This window comes from Anabrus simplex, chromosome 1 (assembly GCF_040414725.1).
Source record: "Anabrus simplex isolate iqAnaSimp1 chromosome 1, ASM4041472v1, whole genome shotgun sequence".
Lineage (NCBI taxonomy): Eukaryota > Metazoa > Arthropoda > Insecta > Orthoptera > Tettigoniidae > Anabrus > Anabrus simplex.
The window spans coordinates 1,523,157,710-1,523,183,274 of NC_090265.1; the positions used below are offsets into that span (position 1 = coordinate 1,523,157,710).

General features: G+C 36.9%; 1 protein-coding gene across 12 annotated transcripts in view; it reads right to left on the minus strand.

Moving 5' to 3' along the window:
* The window catches only part of polybromo (protein), a 618,289-nt gene that overhangs the window by 111,553 nt on the left and 481,171 nt on the right, over positions 1-25,565 (minus strand). For all 12 annotated transcript variants that reach the window (XR_010858640.2, XM_067138036.2, XM_067138039.2 and 9 more), the window contains one exon: positions 2,343-2,515. Coding sequence is in view for 11 of the 12 variants with exons in the window: in XM_067138036.2 (XP_066994137.2) it covers positions 2,343-2,515 (173 nt within the window). In the remaining variant the exon portion in view is untranslated. The remainder of the gene's footprint in view (positions 1-2,342; positions 2,516-25,565) is intronic.

Consider the following 25,565-nt stretch of genomic DNA (forward strand, 5'->3'; position numbering starts at 1 on the left):
AGAAATTATGCCCCAAAAACCAACACAGCTAAAAGAAGTCACCATAAATGGTAATAAAATCAAAATAGTAACTCAGTTTAAATATCTTGGAGAAGTAATAACACATAACTTAAATGAAAAAATCTCAATCCAAGTAAGAACAAATAGATTAGCTAAAGCACAAAAATTAACATGGGATATCTACAAAAAGAAATGTCTATCAATAAATACAAAAATAAAACACTACAACACAGTTATAAAACCGGAAGCTACATATGCAGCAGAAACACTCTTTTACCTGAATAAACAATCAAAGACTGACAGACTTCAGAAAATTGAAAGGAGGATTGGAAGAACCTGTATCAACAAAAAATATCAGAAAGATGGACAGTGGCGGTTAATACCTAACAAAGTCGTGTACAAAGAGCTAGAACCCATTACAGATACTATGCGTAAGAGGAGACTGGGATTCTTTGGACATATCATGAGGATGCAGGACTCGAGACTTCTGAAACAACTAGTACAACACAATCTCGTCTCAAAAAATACCACAACAGGATGTAAATGGATCAGAGAAGTAAGAGAGGATCTGAAGGAAATAGGCCTTACAACAGAAGACACCAAAAATAAGATAAAATTGAATACAAAACTCAAGAATACAAACCTCCGCTTTACCCTTACACAAAACAAACCAACAACACGCACATTTTCAACTGAGGAAAGGGCACGAAGATCGGAGCGTCTGAAGAAGTACTGGGAGGACCGCAAAGCCCGAACAATCCCTTCAAAGAGACCTGAACGACGGACTGACTAAAGTGATCCTATGTGGTCATAAAAGAAGAAGAAGAAGAAGAAGAAGAAGGTGGGTCTTTACCATTCCTTACCACCCTTAAAGGTACAAACCTGTTTTCGCATTCCTCAACAATTTCTTTAAACCCATCCCAGAGTCTGTTTACATTTTTATTTACCGTTTTCCACCGATCATAGTTACTTTTTAGAAACTGCCTCATACCTGCTTTATCAGCCATATGGTACTGCCTAACAGTCCTACTTTTAAGACCTTCCTTTCTATCACATTTATTTTTAACTACCACAAAAACAGCTTCATGATCACTAATACCATCTATTACTTCAGTTTCCCTATAGAGCTCATCTGGTTTTATCAGCACCACATCCAAAATATTTTTCCCTCTGGTTGGTTCCATCACTTTCTGAATCAGCTGTCCTTCCCATATTAACTTATTTGCCATTTGTTGGTCATGCTTCCTGTCGTTCGCATTTCCTTCCCAATTGACATCTGGCAAATTCAGATCTCCTGCTACAATCACATTTCTTTCCATGTCGTTTCCCACATAGCTGACTATCCTATCAAATAATTCCGAATCCTCATCAGGGCTACCCTTTCCCGATCTGTACACTCCAAATATATCAAGTTGCCTATTATCTTTAGAAATGAGCCTTACACCTAGAATTTCATGTGTCTCATCTTTAACTTTTTCGTAGCTTACAAATTCTTCTTTCACCAGAATGAAAACTCCCCCTCCCACCTTTCCTATCCTATCTCTACGATACACACTCCAGTACATGTAATAAATATCATTTTTGGTCCGTATTGATGATATTAGATTGAAATAATAACATTAAGTTATTTATTAGACCACCTAAATCAATATTGATTAGGTGGTCTAATAAATAACTTAATGTTATTATTTCAACACACTCCAGTGCCGTGAGAAAATTTCTGCATCCATTATATCATTTCTCAGCCATGATTCAACTCCTATTACAATATCTGGTAAATATATATCTATTAAATTACTTAATTCTATTCCTTTCTTTACAATACTTCTACAGTTCAACACTAACAATATTATGTCATCCCTACTTGATTTCCAGTTCCCTGTTCCCTGTTCCCTTATCACCGCTCCCTAGGCCATCCCGTTTCCCTGAATGTACCTCCCTATTACCCTTCCAAACAAATTTCCTAACTTATACGTACCACTGCGGTTTAAATGAAGGCCATCCGAGCGCAGATCCCTATCTCCTACCCACCATCAGATAAGCAACAACCTAGGACAGCATCGGGTATAAGAGGAGGGTAAAAATTAATATTAACCCTCTCCAGGCCAATGATTACAATTGGAATCACTAACTTTCATGTTTTCTGTGAATTTCCTAAGTAACTCTTCCATATTCACTGTTCTGTTTTCTTTATTTTTCCTAAAATTGTATGGATTTTTGCACAGAAGCATTATTTATAACTATTTGAAGGGAAATTACAAGAATTTTCTTATTCATGTGTCAAATAAACTTGGGCCAGAGAGGGTTAACAGAAACTACAGTGCCTTCTATCCTCAACTCACCTTGGGTGGATTGATAAGTCTACGGAAGAAGTAGATTTCATCCTCGGTGACAGCGCTACTATGACTGTATTTCTTAAGTCCTTCACGAGGCAATTTGCGTACAAGGCGACGAGCCTCATCATACACAGACTCGCACACATAAACATCCTGTTCAGGAATCTCAGTGGGGCGGCCTGCAGTTAGTACAGAGAATCAAACATAAATTATTCATTCAGAAAGAACAAAAGCAACTTAACAGTAAGTTATAATGTTAACAAATACAGACTCATAAACTTTTCAAACTGGACATACAAGTGAGAATCATAAATATCTAATAAACAGAGAATTCTTATACTAATAAAACCATTCCGACTGCAACTATGAACTAACTCATTTATATTAAATACAGTACAACCCCACTGTTACATTATCGGAACTTACGCTTTCAAGCCATTTACAACATTTTTTTCTCTGTCCCATCAGTTTCCCTTATTTATAATGCAATCCGGTCCCCACTTTCATGTTAATGAAATTTTAAATTCCCGCCATTTACATATTGTAGACCAAGGAACAAAATGGGAAGATAGTTGTTTCAAAACAAAACAAAAACCAAACATAAAACACATGAGATACAGAACGAACAATATGCACTTGTGGGTGACTTTATGCTCTGAACATTATAGATTCTGAATCAACAACGTATTGGCCAATTTTGGGGCTATCCATTGGTTGCGCATGGAAAAACAGATATCCAACCAATTGGTAGAGCATGATATCGAAACCTGGTAACCAACTCTATTGTATATATTCACCAAGTGGTTAAGCTATCTCACTCATTGTGTATGTCCCTCTGTGGGCGGGGGTGAAAGAATAACATCCTAAGTATCCCCTGTCTGTTATAAGAGGTGACTTAAAAGATGTCCTTAGGGAGTGCGCATTGGTGACCACGGGGCCCTTAGTTGAGTTACGGCATTGCCTCTACTTAATTGTGCCAGGCGCCTCATTTTCATCTATCCTTTTCATTAAAAGAAATAAATTGCTGGTTATCAAGTTACTTATAAATAGACAAGATCGTCACATTTGAAAATTAGGGTCGTTTCAACAGTGTCAATTAAATTGAAAGAACAATATAAAATTAAAATGAGAGCAATGTTAAATTTCAAAAAATGACATTTTTTATTATTTCATTATGTTGCACTGACACAGATAGGTCTTATGACGACGAAGGGAGAGGAAAGGGCTAGAAGTGGGAAAATGGAAAACAACTTTTGTTCTTTTCAGACCTCAACGGTATTAGGTTTATGAATCCTAGAGAGTCTTTCAATTTCACGCCCTTCGTAGCCTCGTCTCTCTTTGGCCAATAACTTCATTTTTCAAACTGCTGGACCCCTTCCATTTTTTCCTTCAGATTAATATTAATAGAGGATGGTTTTCCGATTGCACTTCCTCTTAAAACAATAATCACCATCACCACTATCAGTGTGTATGGATTATGTTGACACAAAAAAATTAACAGTTCACAGTTTCCAAATTGGAAAAGCTGTTAGCCAAAGCTGTGGTGAATATTAGTGCCGATGATTGGAGGAAAGTTGTGTGCCATACACAAACAGTAATATGTGAGGCGTGGGAAAATTGATGTACAGTGGAGAACTGTGTCAAAAGTTTCTCTCTTTGGGAGCTGGTAATAGTGACAGTGATACATCTTGGAGGGTTCCAGTGAATTTGAGATAAGTGGAGTGTTCCCATTGTTGGCCATAATGCCCTTTCATGCCAACCACTAATGGGGAGTAATTTGTTATTTCCTCATTCTGTTTTATTTTTAAGAAACTACTTTTATTGTTTTCATGCTGGATGTTGTCAGTAAGTGCAAACATTGTTTTTTAAGTTTCTGTAAATTTGTTTTCACTCGTGATTTTACAATGGCTATGTGCCATGCTTGTATTGTAACAGCTATTTTTCCATCAGTAGAACACTGGCAACATAGGTAAGGCATTGGTCATGTGGTTTGCAGACTGTTAAGTTAGAAGTAAAGCCATTTGGAGTTTAAGCGTCATCAGGCCAAACCAAGTGGGTGATCGCTACCAAAGTGGAACCAAACTGTACCTGAGTTTGTCAGATGTGGGATCAAGCTGCCGTGCCATGTGTTTTTTTAAAACCAATCATTTCATACAACAATTGCACAAGAATACATAAAAAATCGAAACAATAACAAACAAAAGAAAAAGACATTGGCTATAGTTGGGACCTCCTGATTGTTTAGATACTCTTCTGTGTCTGGAGCAACTCAATGCAATTCCAAGAGTCTCCCAGCAAAGGGGCCAACAAGAACATTTGAGGATGTTTTAAGTGGGCTAGTAAGCTACTCCACTATCAATCACAGGATGGTGAATCATCCAATCTCCATTTGTGAATTAAGTACACACATCTACTCACAGTTGCTCTGAAGCGATTTAATATTACCCATTCACTATGCTTTAAATTGCAGTCAAGGACTTAAGCAGTTGGGTTCTAAATCAGATGTCCATTCACAGGTAAGGGTAAGAAACTATTCCAAATTTCCTTCTATCTTTCTTTCATCTTGAAAGTTACTCCAGTCAGTTCAAGGTCTAGAATCCATGATGGTTTCCTGGAACATAATCTGAGGGCTGGAAGGTCTTGCAGTTCTTCAAATAACAGTGAGTTTCTGTGGGAATGACAGTTTCAAATTCATGAACAGCAGCAACCTTATGTTGCAGTGCAGGTGGGGCGATGTTACTGAGGACTGAGAGCCATAAGAGTTGAGTTGAGGCGCTGGCCTTCTGACTCCAACTTGACAAGTTCGACCCTGGCTCAGTCTGGTGGTATTTGAAGGTGCTCAAATACGTCAGACTCATGTCAGTAGATCTACTGGCATGTTAAAGAACTCCTGAAAGACAACATTCCAGCACCTTGGCATCTCCGAAAACAGTAAAAATAGTTAGTGGGACGGAAAGCCAATAACATTATTATTATTATTATTATTATTATTATTATTATTATTATTATTATTATTATTATTATTATATCAACATTCCCAAAATTAGGTGCATAGAAGAGTTAAGCACATCTATTTTATGTACATGTGCAAAGTTGAGCTACACATGGGGACAGTATGCAACAGAAGAATGAACTAAGACAAGTGTTACAGAGCAGAGGGTATGCACATCTGCTCCCCAGTTAGTACCTGCTAAGTTTATGTACAATGTTAAGGCTTGCAATGTTCTTCTTTGCAGCTTTTGTTAGATGTGACTTGAAGGTGAGTGTACGATGAAGTGTGACGCCTAGATTATCTGGTCATAAGTTATGAGTTATATTATGGTCTGTATTGACAACTGATCACTATCAAAGGGTACAGAAGGGTCCACATATTCAATACCATAAGCTTGTATATTGTCTTATAGAACTATGACTAGTTTCGACCCCATATATATTGGGTCATCTTCAGACACGCTACAATTGGAAGACATATGCACACATATAACCAATAATAAACACTTTGGTATGCCACAATTTACAACCTTAATTTAAAACACTGATGAAGTCCGAACAACACATCCAAACTTGAAACAATAATTTATTTCAAATTATTTTCTTTTCAGACATTCACTTCAAACCAAAGTAAACAACAGATCAATACATCTGACGAAAAGGAATACCTATTCAAATTACGAATGTTCCCCTTGAAGCTACATAACAGTCATTACTCATATTACATTGAACAAACATAAAATATAAATCAAGTTGCTTGTCTATACAGATAGGGATGCCAACTCCCAGATCAACTCGAGAACATTTAGCTGCTCTAGGAGCGACGACATAGTTCAGCATCAACCACAGCAGTTTTGATGTGTCACTTAGTTTCAAGTTTGGATGTGTTGTTCGGACTTCATCAGTGTTTTAAATTAAGATTGTAAGTTGTGGCATACCAAGGTGTTTATTATTGGTTACATGTGTTTATATATCTTCCAACTGTAGCATGGCTGAAGATGACCCAATATATATGGGATCAAAACTAGTCCCAGTTTTATAAAACAATACACAAGCTTATGGTATTGAATAGGTGGACCCTTCTCTACCCTCTTATAGTACATCATCTGGCATACTCATTATGGAATAAGTGTTCATTCACAGCGTACCTTCAGTTTTAATCCAGCCTGTTTCGTATTCAGTTGAAAAGACACCTCTGATTTGGTGGGATTTGGTCGTAGACAGCATCTATGAAACTAACTGTGGAGTACAGATAGGTCTTCTTCTAGAACCTTCTCTCAATCAGTTGTTGTTCTTGCTTAGAAAGCTAGAGCTAAGTCATCAGATTAATGGAAATATTTTGCCCGAATTACAGGCATACCGACACAGATCGGAGAGAGTTGATGCTAGAACATTGCCTTGTGATAAACCATCATGTAATCCCTTCCAGCTTAATCCCTTTTTCATCCAGAAGAGACAAGTCAACACCATGTTGTTACACAGATTGCACAGTCTGATGCATGAATTTCAACATCAGCTCATCCCATCAAACAGATTCTTATGCTTCAGTTAAAAGTCTACAACTACAACTCCAGTTTTGAATTGACATTGGTAGCCAGTTCAACATGTGGTGTTAGTGCTAACCATCACTGTCTGTTTATACTTATAATGCCCCGTCACTTCAGGCGGAACCCTGTACATGCAGTAGTGTTACTTGCCTCAGAGCACTGCGAGGATGTTTCTTGCCGTCTTCCCGTCTGCTGAAGGCAGCTTAAACTCTTTAATATCTTCTGACTTAAAGGTTTTCCATTAAGGTACTTAACATGTTCAAGTCGTTCTGTTGTTTCGTGAACTTTTTTTTTTTTTTTTTTTTTTTTAACGAAAAGAATTGCTATTTTGCAAATCAGCTTGCTTAAATGCTTGTTATGACTGCTGTCAGAAGATAAGGAATACATTAGTAAATGAGATTTTGTCAGTACAAGCAGAACAATGTCAGTCAAAGTTTTACACATACTCCGGTAGACACAAACTTTGCAACTTCGCACACGGATTAGAAAATTATGGTCATTATCCACACTAATTCTTCAGTTGGATAACACAGCTTATCTGAAGCATCTCTGATGTAAATCAAATATGTCAGGGGGGAATAATTTTACTTTTCCGATCAGCCAATAGCACAGTTTACATTGAGCTTCCTTCTGCACTTGATGTACTATAAAACCTCCAATATACGTCACAATGCTTGTTCCTAGCCCTAGCAATTGAGCAGCAGCCCTAGACTAACTAACACGTAACAGAACTCGCAGTGCTGCCGTGCAACGCACATAGTGTCAACACCCAGTATATCACAGCCTACAACATATAGGAAGAAGCCTACACGCTATCATTTAAGACATTAAAAATGTAAACCATTTGACACTTGACATAGCATATAACATCATATTAAGGTGCAAGTCGCAAACTAAACAAAATTTTTATACTTACAATACGCATTACTATTAACTCAGCATTTAGTATATACTATGAATATAGTACATAGACAATGCATCGAACCGAACATAAAACTACGACCTATTTCTTCATAGACAGTGTCCAGATCACTTCAAGGTACACATACTACCAACAGAAGGACATCGTGTAATAAGCAACATAATCACCAGAAGAATAAAATTTTGAAATGTTTTTAATAATTAATTATAAGTTTTAACCTAAAACAGTGATTACTCTATGAACATCAGTGCATATACAATAGTACAAATCTTAGTTTACGCTTATCAAATCAACAGGAACATTGTAGTGACATGCCTCTCACATTACGTAATCTTTTTACAACTGAAGAAGAGAGGATCTATTTTACCATTTTAACATACAACTTATTTTAAACGGCCTGTCAAATTGGGTCAATTTTCATGTATGTACAACACCTTCCTATGTGATGTTTTAATAACTATATTTGTATATGACAGCTGAGGATGACCCTCGAGGGGTCAAAACCGGTACTGTGATTACTGTGATTAATAGTATATAAATAAATGTATTGATAAGGTGGAGGCTTCAGTATCGTTCTTATGTTGTAGCTACAATCAATACGGAAATGAAGCTTATAGATTATGAAAGCTACGCCTTGTCATAACATGCCAATCTGTGACATGGGTTAGCAGTAATCCCAGAAACACTACAACCAACAAAAATGAACTACATTAATCACAGCAAGCCATCGGTCAATCACTCTTCAAACTAACGCCTGTGTTCATCAGGGACCTTATTCTTGAAAGTGGCATGAGTAAGCATGCCAGTTTCTAAATAGAAACATATGGGTTAGTGTTCCGAAACTCAGGAATAAGATCCCAAGTCCTGTAGCAAATGGAAGTGTTGTTCGAATACGTATGCTAGTCAACTATTGTGCATAGAAAGAAGCATCATTGATGCACTCCTTTCTTTGTAGAATATTTCTGTGATAATTCCACTTTTCGGTAATCACCTTTCCTTAATAGTGAGGCAAAATCCACAATAATTATGGGCAATCCACAATAATTAGTACCTCTATGTTATGTAAATTACATGGGAGGTTTTAAAACACTGGGCATTTGAAAGGAACATTAAGAAGTTAAGAGCATTTTTTTGTTATACATTAAATAACTTCGTATTGAACTGAAAATGCAGACTTAGATTTTTAACACTGACTTTCAGTGGGTATTATTCTACATATCAGTCTTGTTCATCATTCTGTTTGGGCCCAGTCTTAGACAGAAAGCTTAATTTTGATGTGATAAATGATTTCCCTGCGTTTTCCCAGTAGATTTTCTGCATTTTTATTTCTCTGTTTTCCTTGTTTTTCCAGAAAACTGGTATCCTGTTTGTATCCTGAGCATATCTACAAGAAGAAGAGTAAAAATATCAAGTTGCAAAGAAATTTCTGACAGCAGCTAGAGCGATTTTTAGACTTCAATATACAGTACAGATCAGAATGGTTTCACACACAAAATAAAAGCGAAATGGGCTCTAATGTTTGTTGGTGAGAAATGTACAGAAACAGTTGCTCAATCAGTTAGTGCACTCACTCATTCGTACACAATTATGCCTACAATTAGTATGGCCGGTACTCGTTTCTCATAATTATTCATTGTATTACAGGAGGCAACTGGAACTTTCAGTCCGAGAGTTTCCAAAGAAATGTTCCATGCCGAAAATATAATAACAGCCAAAGAATCAGGGAAGATGGGAAAAAAGGAATTAAATTATTGGTTTTAAGAATCCTCCTTCTCATTCATGGAAGATAAGTGTTTGCTACTGTTATATTCCTGGACTACTTAAAGTAATAAACACTGTCTTGAAGACATTCCTCCAGGCAACAGTGTAGAAATTCCCCAGATTTCTCCTAGCACTACAAGAAAAATACAGCCGCAGGATAAGTTTTTCTTTCGGCAATGGAAGGCTTTCTATCGCTGTTTAACAGATATTGTGCTGGCCTGTGAAGATTTTCAGTTTGATGTTTATGAGACAAACAGCATATTGAAAATGCAATCCTTAATTCATTTTCAATTTTCTTTCCCGTTGTTTAAGGACATGATTAAATATTAGTGGTTCGCAACCAATTACATAACGGGGAGTCCTGCAGAGTTCAAAGCACCTGTGAAATATTGCCTTCAAACAAATAATAAAAACTGTGAAGCTCAGTGTGGTCTTAAAGTGCATATTTGGTGTGTGTGGTCCCAAAAATATTTGTGTTTTATCATGCAATTAACATACCTCATTTATGTTTCACATTTGTTTCGTAACTATAAAGTGACCTTGGCGCATGGTAACCTGCTAGTTCGTTCTCTCTCTCTCCAGTACAACTGCAACTGCAGTCTGCTGTGCACTGCACCAACCAGCAAGATGCAAGGTTTGTCCAGTTGCTGCATCATAACACAGATTTTGTATGAAGATTTAGGCACCTTCCACTACCAAATGGCAACGGAATATTAATACATCGCTATTTTATGGTCTCTGCATCTTCTCAGCGAAACTGCAGTGATGGTTTCAATATAACCTTATCGATAGTTCCCTTGTTTACAATCCAATCAGGTAATTATTAATTAATTAATTAATTAATTCATTCATTCATTCATTCAAACATTCATTCATACAGTCATTCAGTTAATTCATAATGTCTATTGTAAGCTATGGATAACACTATTCAGACTTGTGACACATATAATACTTGCACTAACACAAATTAATAGGGGTAAGATACATGTTGTCCTAGATTATAGGACAAAAATAAAAATCTTAGAAACTACAATTTAGAGATTGGGTGTGAATAGTGAGTAGGTGTAATTGTAATATTTATGGTAGTAATAGATAAATTACTTGTAACAAAATCATGCATGTAGCAAAATAATTTGGACTGCAATAAATGATAACTCGCTACCCAGTTCCTGATGATCCAGAACTAGGGGATGGGAGTATTCTGTTCTATTCTATTTCCCTTCTTAGATTCCTAAAATGTGATTCTTATTCAGTCACAACTAATCAATAAGAAACTCATTCACAATTATAAACATTTTTTTAATCACCAAAACACGTGTATTAACAAGGCAAATGCTTGCCTGGTGGAGAGCTGTCAAGAGGGACATCCTACCAGCGCTCCTGTGAACAAAATGTGAACTGTGAGCTGTTCAGCATGGAAATGGAAGCAAATGGCAAGGTGTTATAAGCATAGCAGACAGTAATGGTGCTAACACTTGGTCTCTGCAACTGTGGTTTTTACGAAAACCAGCCTGGGCAGTTGGGATGACTTCATTAATGAATTGTTGGATGCGATTAAGAATCAGTCTCTCAAGTAGCTTATAGGTTCAAAGTCTGTAATAGCTTGTAGATGATGCTAAGCACTGATATTAGTCTGTAGTGTGCAGTATTAGATCCATCCTTATCACGTTTTAGAATTTTTTAAAACAGTCTATATCAGCATACTGCATCTATTTTGGATACCCAGCCGGGCACTAACTTGTTGATACAAAATCCAGGCATTCATAATTGTGAAATCTAAGAAATGATAGAAGAGTCTGATTTACCATTTCTTAGTCCAATAGTTCGACCCCTTCCTTATCATACCACCGCATGATAAGACTGCATAATGGAATGAATTAGTCACATCCTTAGTTATTAAAAAAAAAAAACACCACACCAAATATCAAACCACTTCTTTTCAGTGTATTTGAATAAGAGCAGAAGACTTACCAGCAACAGTATGATTTTTCTTAGCAGCACAAGAATCCAAAGCATTAGACTCTGTATGTTTACATAAAACAATGACAAAACTTACACATTAAAAATAGGTTGATGTGCTCACGAGTTCTGTTATAATGTTTGATGCGTCTTTAAAAAGGTAAAATTTGTGTTGGTAAAGTCACAAAAGGCATAAATTTGTTAAAATTAAAATTACTTCTAATAACATTCACACTGGATAAAATAGTATATTGATTAATGTCAAATTCATCCCATTTGATTAGGTGAGTCTGTGGAAAGTGCATCTTTGAGAATTTCAGCATTCAATTAAACATGAATTGTCACACGAGTACTGTCGATTGAAACCCATAAATTGGGTAATAAGATGATGCTGAGGAGAAATTGCCAGTTTTTTCTTGAGAGAACTTCAACAGAGTCGATTGCATGTGTTTAATTTGTGAACTTTTATCATTTTCTGGAAGTTTGGATGAGGTGTGGTAAAGCATCTTATTAATCTTTCATCTTATTACCAAATTTATGAGATTTATTATTATTATTATTATTATTATTATTATTATTATTATTATTATTATTATTATTATCATTATTTATTTTCCTTAAACTGTACATCTCCACATGTATGCGAACATAAACTCTACTGAATATTTACATATATGTAGACAATTTTAAATTTACATATTTACACTCCAAACACTGTACTCTTAGAATGACCATTATTATCTTGATTTATTCTATACATATTAGAGTAAGAAGACCCAGGCATTTATACCCTCATTCATACCCCTGTATACACACTCATTCACAACCACTCCCACAGGCACATGCATACACATTCACTCACATTCAACTGTACTTGCACCCATCTTTCTTACAATCTAATTTATACAAGTTATATACATTACCTATAGGTTTCTATTTACATATACATTTTCTTTACTGCGCAGAGGAAGTAAGGAAGAGGAAGCAGTTTTACTTCAGATGGCAGAAGATTCCAGGTACGAGCCAGACCCTGCGTAAAAGCTATTTACATATGAGGTTGTTCTGGCGAAGGGAGGGACAAGAGTTAACTCCTTGTACTCTCTTAACGGAGCGGTAATTAAGCTGCAGGTGGTGGAAAGGGGAGAGGTGAGTGTTGTCTGTCACGGATTTCTTAAGGAAGGCTATGTCTATTTGTGTACATAACAAGTTCACTGGTGGCAACGACCGGGCTGTGTTTAAAGGGATGTGTTTGTTAATTAAACGTTCTGCTCGTCGCTGGACACCCTTTAGTTTACTCATATTTTCCGTAGTCGTTTGATGCCAGGAAGGAAGACCATATAGTAGTATGGGCCACACCAGGGAAATATAGGACTTTACTTCTTCCTCCCGAGAGACATTTACGGACAAAATCTAGTGCTCTGTATGCTTTACACCTCACTTCCTCCACGTGCTTACTCCATTTCAGATTGCCCGCAATGTCAATACCAAACAGTTTGATGGAGTTAGAAGTCAGTCTGATTCCACATAGAGTAGGTTGGTTCTGGAGTGGTTGCCTAGCTCTGCTTAGTCTTATATATTTACACTTCTTAATATTTATATACATTTTATTTACCTCACACCACAGAGCTATACTATCCAGATCCGATTGAAATTGTACAATATCATCATTGTTTTTCATGGCTCTGTAAATGACTGTGTCATCGACATACTGCACCATGTTAAACCTAAGAATTTCATTTTTGTCCATATTGAACTGAGAATGGAAGATAGGAAAACTTAAAGGGTCCACCTTTTCAATACAAAAAATGTTATAGTTTATTTATAACATGTATTTGCACTTGGAACTAGTTTCGACGCTGTTTGGCGTCATCATCAGCCAAAATGTGGGAAATAGGCCAGCATGTAGGCATTTATATTACACAAGGCGTTACATTAAACAATACACATCTTACAAGGAGATAAAAACAGGGACGAATATAGAAACAAATGAATCGTTGAGAAAGCAAAAGTTATACATATTAAAAATAACCTTAACCACACATCTTGCAGTGCGAAAGTAATCGTCCCTGTTTTTATCTCCTCGGAAGATGTGTATTGTTTAATGTAACAAACACCTTGTGTAAAAAATTGGGTTAAATGAAGGAGTTATATCATGTTCAAGATCATGCTTTCACGTCTCTGCACAATATTTAAAATGAAATTTACCGTTGGTCTTTATAGCTATTGTTGAGAGTGAAGGAGAATTTCCTGTTGTGTATGTTTATCAGGAACTCAAGGGAGACTTCATTAGTTACTGGGAACATAGAAAAAATGATGAACTCTTCTCAGAAGAACTCTTAAGGTTTCACTTTACTTTTTCCTGCCTGCTGGCTCTTCAGAAATGTGTGCGCGTGTGTTTTGTATTCAGGAATCATTCAAGACGAATATTTTCGCACTACAAGATGTGTGGTTAAGGTTATTTTTAATATGTATAACTTTCCCTGTTTTTATCTCCTTGTAAAATGTGTATTGTTTAATTTCCTGTTGTGTATGTTTATCAGGAACTCAAGGGAGACTTCATTAGTTAGTCGGAATATAGAAAGAATGATGAACTCTTCTCAGAAGAACTCTTAAGGTTTCACCTTACTTTTTCCTGCCTGCTGGCTCTTTAGAAGTGTGTGCGCGTGCGTTTTGTATTCAGGAATCATTCAAGGCAAATATTTTTGCACTGCAAGTTGTGTGGTTAAGCTTATTTTTAATATGTATAACTTTTGCTTTCTCAACGATGCATGTGTTTCTACATTCGTCCCTGTTTTTATCTCCTCGTAAGATGTGTACTATTTAATGTAACACCTTGTGTAAAAAATTGGGTTAAATGAAGGAGTTATATCATGTTCAAGTTCATGCTTTCACGTCTCCGCACAGTATTTAAAATGAAATTTACCGTTGGTCTTTATAGCTATTGTTGAGTGTGAAGGAGAATTTCCTGTTGTGTATGTTTATCAGGAACTCAAAGGAGACTTCATTAGTTAGTCGGAACATAGAAAAAATGATGAACTCTTCTCAGAAGAACTCTTAAGGTTTCACTTTACTTTGTCCTGCCTGCTGGTTCTTCAGAAATGTGTGCGCGTGTGTTTTATATTCAGGAATCATTCAAGAAGATTACTTTCGCACTGCAAGATGTGTGGTTAAGGTTATTTTTAATATGTATAACTTTTGCTTTCTCAACGATTCATTTGTTTCTATATTCATCCCTGTTTTTATCTCCTTGTAAGATGTGTATTGTTTAATGTAATGCCTTGTGTAATATAAATGCCTACATGCTGGCCTATTTCCCACATTTTGGCTGATGATGACGCCAAACAGCGTCGAAACTAGTTCCAAGTGCAAATATATGTTATAAATAAACTATAACTTTTTTTGTATTGAAAAGGTGGACCCTTTAAGTTTTCCTATCTTCCATACTGCACCATGGTCGAATTTACACAATCCGGTAAGTCAAGAGTATAAATTGTGCACAAGAAGGGCCTTATCACCCTGCCCTGAATTACTCCAGAAGTAATTGTGGTGTGGTCTGATTTGGCTCCTCCGTACACAACACACTGTGTTCGACCCAACAAAAATGACTTAAGCCATGCTAGCAGTTTACCCTGAATGCCGTAATTGCTAAGTTTTAACAGAAGTCTTTGATGTGACACTTTTTTCCTTATTTCCATTTTTGAAAACCGGGACTACATTGGCTTCTTTCCACTCCACAGGCACAGACCCGGTATTCATGGAATAGTTGAAGAGAGCACAAAGAGAGGGCCCCAAGATGGCTGCACAATTCTTGAGAATTCTTGCTGGCACTCGGTCCAGCCTGGTCATGGCATGTAGTCTTGTTTTCAGAAGGCTCTCCTTGACTCCATTTGTTGAGAAATAGAGGCTGCTTAGAAGGAAGAGAGGGATATATGTTGTCCTTGAATAGAGCATGTTCTCTTCCTCAGTAGGGATGGAGAAGTTATTGTTAAATTTCCTGTTGAAGGTGTCTGCAATTTCTTGTGGTGTGGAGACTGCCGTACCAGTATGTTTAAATACAGATTGAGCTCTGTTGCAACCATTACTTCTGAGAAAAGCCCACAGTTCATCGGAGTTGGTGTTGAGACTATGAATATAAGAGACTGTTTAGCCTTGTTCCTAGACAGCCCGTATTTCTCCCACTCGCAATCAGTTGGGTTTCTTTTCCATTTCTGGTACAGGCGGGACCTTCTTCGAATCTTTCGCACTATCTCCTTGGTAATCCACGGGGATTTCCGTCTGCCGGTTATATTTACTATTGCTGTGGTTTCTTCTACACACTGGAAGAACATTTTCGTCCGGTCTTGCCATATCTTGTTTATGTCAATACTGCTGGTGAAACCTGGGATGAAAACAGGGAGGCAGTTAGATAGTAAAGTGGATAGATCGTTCCAGTTTGTTCAAGAAAAATGATAAGCTGTTCTGGTATGGAGTTTGGGGGATGGTTTTATATGGGTCAGTGTTGCGAGAATTGCCTGATGGTCACATAATCCGGGAATAATATTAAGGGACTAGATGGACTGTGGTATGTTACTTAGGAAAAGATTAAGGGTTGAGCGTGTCGTTTGTGTAATATGTGTGGCTTCGAATATTAATTGATGAAGGAATAAATCATAGAAAGCGGAAAGGAATCTGATTGGTGAGGGGGTTATTTGGAACAGGTGCAACATTTCTGGACCACGTAATTTCTAGGTTGAAATCACGGACAATATAAATGGCATGTTACAAATCTAGTGTTATTCTTTTACTTTTAATATAACTTGAATCGTAATTTTGTTGTACATGTTGCGCACGCTTGAGAGAGAGGATTAGTTCAATCATTCATTTCCGGGGACGACTTAGGGGCGCGATAAATTGATCCAATAAGGAATTTGTGTTTGTTGCATGTCATTTCCACCCACAGTGCTTCGGCTGCTGTCTCCAGGTGATGAACTTGAGTTGGATGACATTCTGGCTTGGCTGCAATAAGCAGAGCTGTGGGATCGGTCCTTACGGAACAATATCAGCGAGTCAGGAAACACTTTGAGTCATTGATTTTGCTGGACAACCACGTCTCATTGACACATACAATGGTTGGATCAAGGCTTTCAAGCAATGCGTGGATATTTTATAACCACTCAGGTCACATAATACTGTATGCAGTGAAGGCAAAAAGTGATAGATTTTTATTTACATATACACATTTAGAATGATTTACTAAGTCACTGGGCGCATCACTGGTAGCTGTAAAGAACGAGTCAGATAACAATGGCATTTCACACTGCCAGCATAACCATGTACGAGAACCGTTCTTTATTTTTCTGAAATCCGACACTGAGAGTTTTGTTCAGGTTCTATGGCCATTTAGCGAGCAATTATTACAGTGAACAAATAATTGGTTCCTCTACCACTATTTCCACAAATTGTGCACTGTTGTGGACCCGGGTTCAGTTCGATGTCCCTACAGCAGTGGTCGATTAGCTACAGGTAGTCTGACAATACTGCTTCCGTCCCTTCGCTGTGGCCGACCTATGGCTGCCATCCCCAAACTTTCAGCACTGTACCACGACAAACATTATAATCTATCAGTTTCATATCAGTATTGAGCCCTCTACTCAATATAACGGAAGAATTGTACATTAGTATAGATCAATATCCAAACCCAAATTTTAACTTAAATGAAATTACATATAGAGTTAATATCCTCTTTAATGCGGTTATCCCTATTTTAAAAAAACACCTACATAAAAATAGTTAAAAAAACAGAATCCAATAGATATCAAGGAAGCTCCCGAAGACACGCCCAGCTCTACCTCACCTTCTCCAATCATTACCCCTATTGCCCCTCCACTTCCCTCCCCTCTCCGTCACCTCTACCTTACCTTCCCCAATCAATAACCCCTCATGCCCCTCCACTTCCCCTTTCCGTAACCGCTAGTACCAGCCCTAGACGCACATGGAGCAGTGCACGACGTGCTCCCTAACTGTACACATCGACCAGTCAACAGTACTATGTAAGTAAGCACTTATTCCACACGTTCAATAGACATTCTATTGACAAAACTCTTATACTTCATTTTCTTCTCTGTTCTCGCAGAATACTAACATGTCCAACAACACAACTACAAGGAGGGAGCATCTGCACCTATTCAATATCTTATAACGAGATTAGTACCAAGGAAACTAATAACACACCACAATATTTCGATGTAAATCATCCAACATTCTCAACTGTATGAAAGCACAAGATAAACAATTCACATCATTGAACATTCCAGAACGCTTGGTACAAACATATCTGTGAATGTACATAATGCTTTAACAACGTTAATATAACTCCAAAGTATACCGCAAGAATACTGTGAACATTTTATGTTATAGAACATCGTATTTTAATGTACTATGTTTTACTAGCTTTTATCGCACCTATATCTTGGAATATTCTAGAATGCTTGGTACAAACATATCCATGAACGTATGCAATGATTTACCAACATGAATTAAACTCCTAAGTGTACCTCAAGAATGCTATAAACATTTTAAGTGTAAAAATTGTATTTATCAAATTATCTGTTACTCACGAACAGTATACCAGAATTTTAAGTAACATATGCATGTCATAAAATATCGACACTAGTTTTTTAAACCAGAGGACACATAATATCATTGTATATTTTAATATTATCACTCATATCATGCGACTTTCTTCATTAGATTTAGTAATGTTTTTATATGTTAAGTTAAATTTGGATCTCATGACCAACTGAAGATGGCCCCTGTGAGGGTCAAAACCGGTATTGCATAGTAATAAAACATAATAAAGTATTGATTAGGTGGACGGTACCCATTCTTTGTGATTGTGAACCACGACAAACAGTTAAGACTTTCAACTGACAGTACTCATGTGACAATTCATAATTATGCGAATGCTAAAATTCTCATAGACGCACTTTCCACAGGCAAAACTAATCAAATGGGATGAATTTGGCATTCATCAATATACTATTTTATCCAATGTGAATGTCATTAGAAGTAATTTTACTTTTAAGAAATTTATACCTGTAGTGATGTCACCGATGCAAATTTTACTTTAAGACACATCAAACATCACAACACAACTCATGAGTACATCAACCCATTTTTAATGTATAAGTTTTGTAATTGTTTTATGTATACATACAGAATCTAATGCTTTGTCAATTTTTAGTTATACGTGGCTGAAGATGATTATTATATGATTGAAACTAGTCCCACAATGTGATATATATATAATCACATACAAATAAATATGAATTGATTAGGTGGAATCTGTAAGTTTATCTACTGTAATCTATAAAGCCTATTAATCAAGGGAACACACAGGAACAGAACGTACCACAATACCACATGAAACTCCTTCTTACATGAATTGTTGAAAATGCCCTCCAGTAACAATGATGCAGGCATCAACCTGCTGTCACAGGGCATCAGCGCACCCATCACGTTGAATCCCGGATGTGCTGATGCCCTGCGACAGTATCAATGCTAACGGAAGGCATTTTGAACATTTGATGTAAAAGAAGAGTATCATGTGGTATGCTGGTACGTTCTGTCCCTGATTCCCAATGATTAACAATCTATAGGGAGTGACAGAAAATTAGTTCTAACATGGAAATAAATCATTTCTGGCCCCATGTCTATGGAACATATTTTCTTCTTCTACATGTTAACAATGTGCCCTAAAAGTCTGTCGTACCTTATTGTTACATTCTGTAAATTGCTCTCTGTTTTACATTGATTCTTTTCAACATTTACAGTTGTCAACTAGCTGATCTTGTGTTATTATCCATATCAGCAGCATCCAAAATGCTTCACAGTGTGTAAATCAGCACAGAGTCAGCAACAGAGAAGAGAAAGACATCACTGGAGAAGGTGCACCCACACTACTGATGGACAGAGGATGCAGAGCTCAATCTTGTCATTCCATTATAAGTCCATTCACTTTCGAACCAGGAAGTGTCAAGGTATTATTCAATAAATTATGGCTACCTCTGTATGTGAATGATTCTTTTTAGTATTAAAACAAAATAAAAGAAGATTGTGAATAGACATTTCAGATGAAAATTTGAGAAATCGTTTACTCACGAAAATAAGATTGATTAAAAGAAAAACAGCAATTTGTATTTTGTACATTAGCAAACCTGTGCTAGTTTTATTGTTGTGTAAAAGTAGATGTATGTTTGCTAATGTAGATAATGCACTTAGTCTATTAGTCAATTTGTTTTTGTATGCTCTGTAGCCCAAATATATTTTTTTTCTTTTTGCACACTCTCTCTCTCTCTCTCTCTGTTAGGAGTTTATTGTGTCAAACAGTTAAAAATTACAACCACCATAATTTTGACATATAATTTTTTGTTGTTCTTTCGTAGCCCCTCCCTTTACGTCCCATGCAGTTTGATTGATAATTGAAAAGCTCAATATTTTATGAACAATAATTTTGGTTTTCTCATAATCACACATGCTCTCTACAGTTGTAATGGGCAATGAGACTTCTCCGCCCCACAAAAAGATGAGGAAGCGCAAAGATGGACAGGAATGGTTAGGGGAAAATGTACTGGCCAGTAATTCAGAGTAGCACACTGTGTGAACCTCTGCACACTGTGCGGAATTCTGGACACTGCTGATCTATATAAATGAACTAATAGTGCATGTTTGTTCAGATGAGTTTTTGCATTAATTTTTTCAACATATTTCATATTTGGGGTAGACGGTGGACAAAAATTCTTTCATGTCTGTCTTTTGTTTTGTTGATTACACTATCACACAAAATTCACTGAAGTGATATTTGTGAAACTTGGTATTTCTGCTATGCTAGGCAGCCATTCACTACTAGAGTACACAATGTCTCCAAATAACTCCCTTAATATTGGATTAACGAAGAAATGTTAAAGAACGAAAATGGTTTAAAAATTTACATTGCAAAACCGTTTGTTCTATGGAAAATGTTGATATGATGAAAGTTTACATTTCCAAATATATACAGGTGGTATTGAACACTCACTAGCTCAGCAGTTAAGACCTCTTAGCTTCATCTTTTCTTAAAAAAAAAAAAAAAAATTCTGAAATGTAGAAATACTGATACTGATACTTTTGCCTCTTCATCACCATTCCTCCCCTTCATACCTTTACAACTGACTAACCCTGACCAATATGTTTGAGACAAATTCTAACATAAATATAACTTCAATGAAACAACACTGTTGAGAAACAATCTTAGAAGATTGTATTAAATGTACTAAAATCTGGTGGACAGCCTTGTCAGAAGATTGGAGGCTGTCATAGCAGCAAAAGGTGGACCAATTTCATACTAATTCCTGGTGATTAAGACTATGTGCAGAGTATATGGCAAAACCTGTTCTCAATATACATCATTATCATCATCAGTTTTCCACTCCATTTGCCCAGGTGTGGTTTACGAGCTCTCTCCACTTCTGTTTGTCCATGTACCACTCTTCTCTCAAGACGACATCCCAGCTGACTCCTCTAGTTCCCATGTCCTTTTTCACTTGGTCCAGCCATCTCTTCCTAGGTCTTCCTACCGGTCGTTTTCCGGCCAAGACTGTGTGTAGCCATTGTTTAGCTGTCCTACCATCGTCCATTTGTTTGATATGGCCAAACCATTTCAAATGGGCCCTTGTCACTTTTTCACTCAGGGATGGGTACACACCAGCTTCCTCCCTTATTCTTTCATTCCTTACCCTGTCCCTTTTGTCTTCTGTACCATAGTTTGTAGGAACTTCATTTCTGCGGCTTGTAGTTTGCTATCCCCTTGTTGGGATATTGTGCAGGTTTCTAGGCCATATGTTGTTATGGGGGTGAAGTATGATTGGAATAGAATCTGCTTTGATCTTAAGTGAACTTGTTCGTTCCAGAGGAGGTTCCGAACTTGATGGTAAAACTGAGCTGATTTTTTAATGCGGTTGTTAATCTCATGCTGTATTCTGTTATCACTTGAAATGATGCACCCAAGATATTTATATTGGTCTACTGTTTCAATATACAAGATGTGATATGTACTTTTCTTTCACTTCCTGATGTTTTAATACAAATACCACACTAAATTTTCAACTATTATTGGGGGAAAATTGCAAAATATATTTTGTGATCAGGCAGCAAGTGGACAGTTTAGTTAATGGTAAAACCCACACTTTTGCACCGCTGTGCATTGGCCTTGGTTTCTCTCCCCCCTCCCCTCCTAGATTTGTCAATGCCCTTACAGCTTCCGAACTTCGCATTAGCAAGAGAACTAGTTTTACAACATGCTTAAAGTTGAATGTGTTAGATTATATTATAGAAAATGGAGTGAGGGCAGTGCATCTTGTATACAAAGTGCAGCTGTTACTGGAATAACCAGAGAGATAAATTATTTGGAGCAAAGAAAAATCCTCATTTCTTCCAAGGTCTGAGAAAGGAAATTATGAAAATGTGGACATAAAAGTTCTGGGGTAGTTTAGAGAAGCAAGAGACAATGCCAACATTGTAAATCACAAAATTATGCAGTTTAAAGTGCTTGAAATTGCATGAAGTCTTGGTATTGCATGGAAGGATTTTAAAGCAAGTAACGTTTGGTGAGAACACTTTATGCATCAGAATGGGCTAAGTTTCCTGAAAAGGACATCACTATGGCAGCGGCTTCCATCAGATTGTACCGACAAGGATGATTGAATTTTTGCTTTATTGCCATACTTTGGACATTGCAATGCTGCACAGCTTCGAATTCAACATGGGGAAGTGCTTTAGTCATATGACCAGTCAACGGTGGTAATAGAGGAGGGGTCTGATACAAAACTGTTTATATGTGCTAATATAACTATTTGTGTAAATAAAATATAGATTAAAATAACTACTTTGTGTGTTGATATACCTTTTTCTGCTTTTAAACCATGTGAAATTTTCAAATATTATACCCTCCCCTACTTTTGAGGTTGAAAATTAGGGCCAAAAAAGGAGGGTTTACAGGTGAGTAAATACGGTACTTCCTCATGTTTTGTGTACTGATGTATGGGTGTATCCAATTCAATCACATGGTTACAGTACACTTATTAATATACAATATATGACATTTCAACAAAATAAAGAGATCTAAATTAATGTACAGTTATCTAAAGACACTGGCATTTCACATTAAAAAAAATATATAACTAAGATATATCAGAAGAATTTAATACCAGTTAGGATTGGAGACAGACAGACAGACAGACAAATGAATTAACAGAGAAGTCAGCCGAAGATGTAAATTTTCCCCTCTGTTATTTATAATTTACATGAATATTGTTATAAAAGAATGGTTACAAGATACTGTAAACAGGGCTATATACTGTACGTGCTACTAAAAACTTGAAATTGTGAGCTTGCATCCGGGAGATAGTAAGTTCGAATCCCACTATCGGCAGCCCTGAAAATGGTTTTCCGTGGTTTCCCATTTTCACACCAGGCAAATGCTGGGGCTGTACCTTAATTAAGGCCACGGCCGCTTCCTTCCAAATCCTAGGCCTTTCCTATCCCATCGTCGCCATAAGACCTATCTGTGTCGGTGCGACGTAAAGCCCCTAGCAAAAAAAAAAAAAAAAAAAAAAAAAAAAAAAAAAAAAAAAAAAAAAAAAAACCTTGAAATTAAATACTATCTTGTTTGCATATAATGTGCTAATTGCCCCTGCAATTATACAAATACCGGTATACAATTATACAAAATTGCAATCAAGTATAATATGAGTACAGTATCGCCACACTAAAAACTAAAATTGTGGCTTTTAATGGGAAAGAAACAATTCCAAGTAAAATTTTCTTAAAAAATGAATTATTACAAAGCAGAAATAGGTTTACTTATCTGGGCTACAAATTTTTGAGAGGAAGCTGACTTGCCACATAAAACCATGAAATACTGTGTAATCCAGAATACCACCCATACTTCTTTTGCAAAAATATTGTTTCTGAAAATTAGGTGTGGGTCATATTCAAGCCTCATAATATATTGCTCAGTATGCACATCAATGTGGCAACAGTGGTTTCATGTCAAACACAACATGTAAGTAGCCGAAATCTCCCTCACTTCTATGTAACCAGAATCACAAGGTGCATCAGCTAAATTTTTGTAAAAATAGGAAAAAACGCAAGGAAACAGGGCATTAAAATCAGTTTGAAACGCCAATCAGGTTGATCAAAACATTCATTTTTGTGGGCTTTACCCTACTGGAGCTTTTTCTTTAGTGATTTTCTAATTCTGATACTATGTGATCGCGTATGTTCAATTTCATTCTTAAAAACTGTAATACAGTAGGAGGCTTCTGTGGCAAGCATTTCAGTTTTCTTACTGAAATATGGTGCCTAATATAACAATCATGCATGTACCATGAAAACATATTTCAAGCCCCAGTAGAGAAATGATAACATTTCTGAAATTCAACTAGATATACCCCAACTTCTCAAATGAGCAATGTACATGGTTGTATCTTGAGAAGTATCACATTCTTATTTAATTTCAGTACCTAGCATCAAAATTAAGGGATCTTTTACTTCAGTCCTTATTTCCAACAAGTTAAGAACTGCTATCGGCCTTGTTATTTATGCACTCGTTGTGAAACCATGCTCTTGAACCTTGTTTTGAACTTCAATTGAATGTACCAAAGAGCGTATATGTTCTTTCTTAAACAGATGGAGTTGTGAGTTGAGAGGTATTGCTAATCAACTTTGACAGTGTCTTTAAATGTCAGCAAGAACACTCGCTAGTGCACATAGCAAGAAGTACAGATGGAAGATGATCAAATCATATTAAATTTAAATGCTGCAGTGTATAAATATCAATAAAGAGCAAAATAATGTGCGCTAATTCACTTTGTGCTTTGTAATCACTTGTAAAGTAGTAATAATGGATGAGTATACTGTAACTATTCCTGTTGTAACTATACGATTTTACACAATATAGGGACCCAGCACCACGGGGTATAACGTGGAACTCGTGCCCAGGGTTACGGGCGAAGACCTTAACGGCATCTTTGGCAGAGAAGGAGACCTTCGGAATGGCAGAGATGGCGGATGAGGCAACCCATCCTCCCTGGGGATAATTAGAAGAGGACACCACTGCCTTGTGGAGAAGAGGGATCTTCAAAGGTTAAGGGAGTAAACCCCGAAAGAAAATCCTCACCTGTGTTAGGCCTAGCAAGTCAACAGTTGAGTATGAATATACTGCTTTCAAACCTAAAGCCTCGAATGGAAGAATAAATTAAATACAGGACATGACAGTTCTTCTCGTACTGTCCGAATTTATGATGGCCAAAAGCCTGATGCTCATCAGAGATACCAGAAGACACAAAACCCTCCCAAGGAAGAGCGACTGAAAATTGGTACACTCAACATCCTTACTCTCACCAACAAACATGAAGAACTTGTGGATCTTATGGAGAGGCGTAAGCTCAAGATATTGGGGTTGAGTGCGACAAAATAGAAAGGATATGGGAAGAAGCCCTTGAGAAATGGATATGTGCTGTACTGGAGTGGGAACAATGATGAATCCAAAAATGGAGTTGGCTTCCTCCTTCATAAAGATATAGACACACAGACAGATGTCAAATATGTGAGTGATAGGATCATTCTGATGAGACTAATGCAAATCAAACTCTCCTGCAAGTATATGCCCTGCAGACAGGATGTACCACAGAAGAGAAAGAGCAATTCCTTATCGAAATTGAGGAACAAATAACAGAGGAGAACACAATCATTATGGGTGATCTGAATGCCCAAGTTGGTAAAGAAAGACTAGACTGTGAAAACATCGTTGGCCCCCATGGCTATGGTAACAGAAACTCTGAAGGAGAGAACCTGATTGATTTCTGTGTGCGAAACAACTTAACCATCCAGAACACATGGTATCAGAAGAGAGACAACCATAAAATAACAAGATACAGCTGGGATGGAAAGCTCAAGATTGTGATTGACTTCATCATCACTGATAGAAAAGCGGGTCAGTATGTTACAGATGTTAAAGTCATACCCAGCGAG